This window comes from Suillus subaureus (genome assembly GCF_016647635.1).
Source record: "Suillus subaureus strain MN1 chromosome Unknown BJ212scaffold_361, whole genome shotgun sequence".
NCBI lineage: Eukaryota > Fungi > Basidiomycota > Agaricomycetes > Boletales > Suillaceae > Suillus > Suillus subaureus.
In genome coordinates, this window is record NW_024538917.1 from 8809 (window position 1) to 16444 (window position 7636).

A 7636-nucleotide genomic window follows, 5' to 3' on the forward strand; every position below is an offset into this window, starting at 1 on the left:
TTTATGAGGCTTTTCTGTGAGTTTCAACCAGTAGTCCGCAATCTCTATGTCCTGATTACTTTGCCAGGCAACGCAAAATTTGTGAATTTCTGTGGACAACCAGGTGCCCGACTTGACGTAGATCAATCGTTATATGGAGAACATGATACTCGCTCGAAAAAGATCATTCTTCGTATCATGAATGTTATTCTGTTTGGATCCCCAGATGCTCAAGGCAAGAAAATTCACAGGATATGGGTCGATGAAACCATCGTTCAACCGCGATGGAAGGATTTTATCAATAGGCTTACCACCGAATGGAATGGATATACAATATTTGTGAGTTGCGCTTTCGTTTCATATTGCCGTACAATCAATGACCACCTCAGTCTACTGTAATGCTCGCTGTTGATATTAGTTTTCTCGCGGTCCCAGCTGTCGCGACTCAAACGCCCGCGATCGTCCTAGCATATCTGTCTTCCCTCTGCGCTTTGGGCTCTTTAATGGTCTCACTGATCTTGGCTGGACAAGTTAATGACAACCGGCGAGGCTCTGCTGCAGACGTGGTAAGTTTCTTTTTTTGATTGTATCACCTACATTATTCATGTCCACAGGCCTCTTTCATGGTAGGGATGTCGGAGTCCATTCTTGGCCTTGAAAGCCTTGCCCTGATGCTCAGCCTGCCGTTTGCACTCCTGATTTGGGGGTCAGTTTCCGGCTCACATCCCACGGATTAGTGGCTCATCCTTTGACAGAATGGCGTTCTTTGCTGGAGCATTGTCCACCCTGGTTTTCCGCACTTCTGGCATTGTCGTCCTCTCGATTACATCTCCAATCTGGTTCGCCGTATTCGTCCTAGCGACGTGGCCCATACTTGCCGCCAATGATATCCACATTTCTCACCTGAGGATCTGGATCATAAAACAAGTTTTACCTCAGGCTGCGGGTCCCATCATCTCTCATGTCTAATCTGTGTTGTCTGACTGTAGGGATTTTCTGTGGCGCGACACACATACAATTTGTATATGATGTTTTGCAAGTTGATTTAGTTTCCTCCTGGATAGTCCCACACTGAGTTTGGCAACTCTAGATCTGGGATTGACATTCCAGGCTTGTCTATCTCTTCTACATAATCCACAAAATAGCCTCCCGGCCTCTTTTAAGCACCAGTATGTCGAGTTTTGTGATGATACCATTATCGAGTTGTAGGCGTAGTAGTACTTACATGTATCAACTCGTGACCGAGTATGTGCTTACGTCGTGATAGCAATACTTACGACACTGGCATGCACTCACTTTTCGTTCCAGCTAGTTCCACCACAGTCGCGTCCCCATTGCGGGAATTGGTGGCAAAACACCTCCGTAGTTGATCTCAACATTATATGAGGAGCGATCGGCTAGATGGGTCTTAAAACAACCTTAGCGCTCAGAACGATTCCGGCGCCACTCAAAGACGTGTGTCGCGTGCTGTTCGTTGGACCGTACGCTCATTCTCCTACCCCTTCCTATTGTTCTTCTCACCTACTTGTTTGAAACAAAGTTACTTGGTTTTCGTACTCAGCTCTATTTTCTTCCATCATGATCATCCATGGAAAGAACAGTTGCATGTTTGTCTCCTGGCTGAGGTACATTGTCAAGACAGCCGCATTTCGATCGTACAGGAGTCTCCTCCTTGTCTTCCTGCGACTGATCCGATACTGTCAATCTATCGTGAACGGGAAGGAAAAAGATTTTCGCCAACGGTCTGGCGGTTTAGCATTGAGCTCTCAGCCAGGGACCAATCAACCTAACTCCGAGCCGGCGCCTCCTGTGAGCCTTGCAGTGCCGTTGCTTGAGGCACCTCTACAAAGTCTACACAGCTGGGAGTCCCAGCCGAGAGTGAACATCCAGAATCTTCAGATGCTAACTTCCGGACTTCATGGAGGGTTAAATGGCGCAGGTTTTAATGCAGACTCTCCCCCGAACTCTTCTGTGCCATCGAGGCCAAGCTCTGCATCCGAACCCAGCATCCCCGAAATGGGTATTGCCACGCCACTGCCTCTTGCGGCACTAGGCCAAACCTTTGATATCATTCTCACTCCCATTACACCCCAACAAGTCAACCGATACCAAAGGAATGTGCGAGTGTACGTAAATTGTATTTCGAGCGAGTTACCGTTCTAATTCATACTTGCAGTAAAGATGAGTATGAGGCATTCTTGGTCGAGAAAGGTCCTTTGGACTGTTCAGAGTAAGCATGCCGGTGAGAATCGGCGACGAAACTGAAATGGACTCGCAGGGAGATTGCTCTGGTAGCGGGATGGGAGCCGCTCACGCAACCAGAAGGGGCTTTGATCTTCTATCAGTCGTGTAAAGTATGTCTACCACCCGCTACTAGTGCATGGATTCACTCAAATTACACACCAGAGAGTTTTCACTGATGCCAATGTTCGAAATCCTGGAACTGCAGTCAAAATTGAGAAAGCTGTTGAGAAAGCCTACGAAGAAGCGCGCAACGCAAGCATCCCCCTAGATCCATTCATCGAGCTAGGACTAGAGCTCATGGTGGAGGATGGCGAAGAAATGTGGGGCTACTACTTTGTTGACCACGAAAGACGTGTCATTTTCTGGTTCGAAGACCACAGATCATATCTCCTTATGAACAATGTTCGGGGTGTGGAGCGCAAGAGCCATATCAGTAAGTTCTTTCCGTGGAATACTTTCGCTTCGAGCTCCTGTAATCATGTCGTTCCTAGAGTATGCACTAGAATCGCAGTATTGGTGCGTATGACCTCTAGAAGTACGCATGTTACCTCATTTGACTGAAGTCAATGAGCTCACTTCGCAACAGCTCTTTTTTGCTTCACATGATTTGCATACCATGGTGTTGGCAGGAAACACATTGAGCTATTTCCAAACCGACGCTTTCTTCCGGAAGACATTGTCGTGGAACTCAAAGAACTCGTCCTGTTTGCTCAGGCAGGTGAGTAAAGACTAGTAATAAGTGTTTCACACCCTACAAGATCGACTCGTGATAGACAGCATCACTTCTTCAACATCCCTAACATATTTGACTTCGGACCAGATCGCAAGTGTTCTCAGCCTCGTCGATCTTCTTACATGTAAGTCGATCCCTGATGTGGGGTCATCGTTGATTGTCTTTTCAGCGAGTGCTAACAAGACGCGCGAGCATTCCGTGTGGATCGCCGGTAAGTCCAATCATAGACGGTCGGTCGTCTGTTTCTGATATGTTTACCGATCTCAGCTCGATTCATGGGAGATTTCTGTGAGCTTCGATTAATAATTCGCAATCCCCACTTCCTGATTACTTTGCTAGGCAACACAAAGTTTGTGAATTTCTGTGGACAACCAGGTGCCCGACTTGACGTAGACCAATCGTTATACGGAGAATCCGACGCCTCCTCGAAAAACATGATTTTTCGTGCCATGAATGCTATTCTGTTTGGATCCCCTGGTGCTCAGAGCAGGGCCTTCCACAAGATATTGGTCGACCGACGCATTATTAATGCGCGGTGGAAGCAGTACATGGACAAGCTGAATAGCGATTGGAATGGATATACGATATTTGTGAGTTGTACTTTTGCTTCATATTGTTATAATAGCTAATAACTATCTCAGTCTACTGTGATGCTTGCTGTCGATATCAGCTTTCTCTCGGTCCCATCTGTCCAGACCCAATCGCCTGCGATCCTTCTATCTTACATGTCCACCCTCTGCGCCTTGGGCTCGTTAATAGCTACACTATTATTAGTTGGACAAGTTAATAAGAGCCTACGAGGTTCCCCTAAAGCAATAGTATGTTCATCTTTCCATTGTTTATCCTTAAATATTCTTGACGTCCACAGGTTTCTTTCTTAGTAGGAATGGCGGGTTCTGTGCTCGGCTTCGAAAGCTTTCCCCTTATGCTTAGTCTGCCGTTCGGACTTCTGATTTGGGGGTGCGTTTCCGGCTACATTAAATGGGTCGGCGGTTCATTGTTCGACAGAATAGTATTCTTTGCTGCAGCATTGTCTGTTGTGATTTTCCGCACTTCTGGCATTGTCATCTTCTCGATTGCATATCCGGTGTGGGTCGCCATAGTCGTTCTAGCGATGTGGCCCATACTGGCTGCAAATCGTATTCACATTGGGTCCCTCCTGCGGGATTGGCTTCGCATGTGGTACCACCGGCTTTCCGTGTGGTATTGGATCATAGGACAACGCGCCTCTCACTTGTGGCATACGATCATAGAACAAGTGCCACTTATGGTCACCACCCCCTCTCAAGTCTAATTTGTGTGGTCTGTGATTGTAGGGACTTTCTGTAGCGCGTGCATTTTGATCGATTTATGCCATACCCCTTTCTTCTCGAGCACCCATACACAGGATGTAAATTTCAGCTCCGGGTTTACTGTCGTCTCTTCTTGAAGCCGGTTCCGTGGCGGTGTTAAGAAGCACGACTGAGGCGGTGTAAAGCTAAAATCACGAGGCTCATCCCGGGTCACGGGATGTGTATGTCCGGGGCCACCGCCTCGTGTAGAAAGTACTCGAAATGTTTCTAAACTATGGATGACAGCGTTTACTTTGCCGAGGACCGGATGATCTACACTGTGAAGATCACGCACATGTCATGCCATCGATTCTTTGTCATGGCACACATGCATGATGTCGTTATAAAATTCAGCGTGTTATGTTAATGTCAATCGAGACTGGTGTAGGCAATTGCAGGCTGGCAGTGCCAGAGTAGAATGTCGTCGATCCAGAGATGAAATGAGTCATATGCTCACGTATACTCATCATGGGCGTAGATCGACACAGGATCATTTACGGTGGTGGGGTAACATTTCGAAAGGCATCACGGATTGGCAGTATGAGCCTTTTCAAATTCATGTGAGTCAGAACGGCACTTTGGAATCTTACGGAAGGTGACGTTGTTTCATTGAAAGCTTTAAGGAAAGTCTGCCACATACATACTTGTGCAGGCCACGTTGAGAATGAGGGTATCGACAATCGCAAGATGACTCGTTGCGATGACCCGTTGGGGATGGGAAACAGGCCCGACGCTGTGCGATTCTGAGGATCCTGGGAATCGATGGCGCAGCTTTAGAATCATCGGCTGTCTGGCATGATCCGGGCCCAGGTGAACGTTAACCATATGATCACTCACTCGAACAACCATTTAATAATCAGGACAATCAATTGCCCAAGCCTCATTGAATCGTTGCTCAGAAACTTTAATACCCGGATATAAACGTGCTGTGGCACGACTGATTGGGCAGGTTGACGCCGGTAGCTGACTGGTTCATAGCGGAGTGGTACGATTTAATTTTTTTAGTGTCGTTATTGATCAGAAGCGCTGCGACTTTGAAGCTGAAGAAGCTTCGGTTAGCTACCGAATATTATACGAGTCCGATCATAAAGCCTAGGGACGGGAGATTAGCAAGGATTACGAGGGATATAACGTACTTGAATGTTATCATGGTGTCGAGCCGCGGACTCTGGCAGAGTCTGGCCCAGATAAGTACCAGAAAGACATGGCTTAGCCAGTACCTAAAAAAGAATGCCATGACTGGCAAGTGGTTGTCCGCCCTGAAGGGGTGCGAGACCATTATGATGAAAACGAAAAGGGAACATAGGACCTACATGGAAACATTGCGTTCATGTGGAGTGGTATTAGGAAGGCTGCCAGTGATGAGTCTTGTTGCCTTGTCTTGGCCAACATAGCCAGTGATATATAGCGCTAAAAATGCTTGGGTGTGTGTAATGTGGAAGGGTGCTCGACGGAGGTTATCAAGCTATGTTGGGAAGCCTCCTATGACAGCAGGGCTGTGGTTTGTATTGGTTAGAGTGATGAAATATGTAATAAATTCTACAGGAATAATGCAGGAACGCGAAAGTTTGCTGTGTTGTCAAAGATATCAAGGTTGATATCAAGATAAGATGTTCGGTTGGGGAGATGCGGAGGAGAACACTGATAATATGAGCGCATGCCGGTGCGTGCGCATGATACACACAACTTTAACCAGTCTAAACACGTACAACACGTACAATACGTTTCGTGTTATCGATTCTGTTCGTGTAGATATCGATACAAATAACTAGGTCCAAAGTGGAATCATGGGCTTACATTCATTGTCTCAGTTTGAGATAGCAGACAAGTACGTGGTAAACTGTAACTTGTTGGGTACTGTGAGACTGCGCCGCATCATCATCGGTTTGCATACTGATACCGGATCTCCCCAAATCACCGTGAGCGCCGCGCAACGTTGAGACAAGCCAAAACTGGATGGGACCCCGAGGCTGATGCACTGGTGAGCTGGCTCTGGCGAGTGTAATTGAATAAGATTACTGGCATCCAACGTTGGCAACGACTATATGTGATGTGGCGGTTGATCTGTATCTTAACCTTCAGTAAGATGTTATCATGAGCGAGGACAGCGGAAAGACCAACTAACTAATATTGGATCCGGGTCTGTCGCGAACTCGGGTCCAAGCTGAAGATAAAGGGCCGGTGTGAAGAGCAGTGCGACCAAGGGACGAAAGAGAACCGAACCGACTTGGGAGGTGATCGGGGTCTTGGTGGGCCATAATTAGCCGATTACATTACCGCATGTAATGTAAATAAAAAGTGAGAAATGACCGTCGTACCATTCCCTTGTCTCTGTCCCTTTACATTCCTCACAAGGCCTCTCATTCTATTGAGACTGGCTAAATAACCTGCCGCCATCACACAAGGCAGCCGACTCCGGCACTTGCTCATCGCAACTTCGGGCGAGCGTGTTGTCCCTCACGGTGAGTACCCAACACTGCTCGGACTTGTTTCGCTTCGTATCCAATTACTGACCGACTTTGGTTTCTTTTTAATAGCTTCTGACGCGTTAGATATCATCTCCATCCATCCCACCTTTTAGTCTCTCTAGGTCACCACAATGCGTTCCATTCTCCAGCCTCTCGCTGGGCGCACTGTGTTTGCACCAATTGAAACAATAGTCTTCTTCGCCATCGTCGGAACTCTCGCTTACTTCCAGGTCCTTTCAGCAATTAAGCACTCTTCATTCTTCGCTCCGTCTGTTCCTTCAACACTCCGTCCAGCTCATGCGTTACTGCGTGATGGCGAGTGGGTCGGCGTCGATGAAGACTGGTATTTGAAACGCGTTAAAACAGCAGATTCCCGTCCATTGGAATTACAACAATTAATATTTTCATTAGATCCTGCTCAGTCTTCGGTCAAAGTCAGTATCTGTCCATTCTATTTTTACCGTCATCATTGTAACACGTTATTGTTTTACCAGGTTACTGCAGACTCCGCACCTGTCGACCTCGTATCATTATCACAATCTATTGACAATATTACGCACCATATAGCTCATGAGCTCTCTACCCCATCAGGCGAGACGTATACATCCCTATGCTATTATCCAGTGTCCGGTGAATCATCGTTACCCGCTTCATGTTTCACCACCGCATCCCTCCAGACTTCCCGGTCGAAGATGGTCACGCTGTCTTTTGCTGCTGGTGCTAGCGATGCATTTGTAGACGCGCTGAACCATCAACCCACGTTCTCGGCTGATGAATTTGGAGTCAGATACCAAATAGAGAGTCACGTCACGGAGACCATCGGAGAAATGAAAGGTGGTAAATGGATGGCTTACGCCGCACGGGCCCTTATTGTACGATTC

The 7636-nt window shown here is 47.2% G+C and overlaps 1 protein-coding gene across 1 annotated transcript; it reads left to right on the forward strand.

Annotated features, from left to right (window-relative positions):
- Positions 1-5599: 5599 nt before the first annotated feature.
- Positions 5600-6581, forward strand: BJ212DRAFT_1412285 (uncharacterized protein). Its single transcript, XM_041337498.1, has 3 exons — positions 5600-5984; positions 6085-6351; positions 6409-6581. The coding sequence occupies exons 1-2, from the start codon at positions 5945-5947 to the stop codon at positions 6225-6227; spliced, it is 183 nt and encodes a 60-aa protein (XP_041185159.1). The 5' UTR covers positions 5600-5944; the 3' UTR covers positions 6228-6351; positions 6409-6581.
- Positions 6582-7636: the final 1055 nt, after the last annotated feature.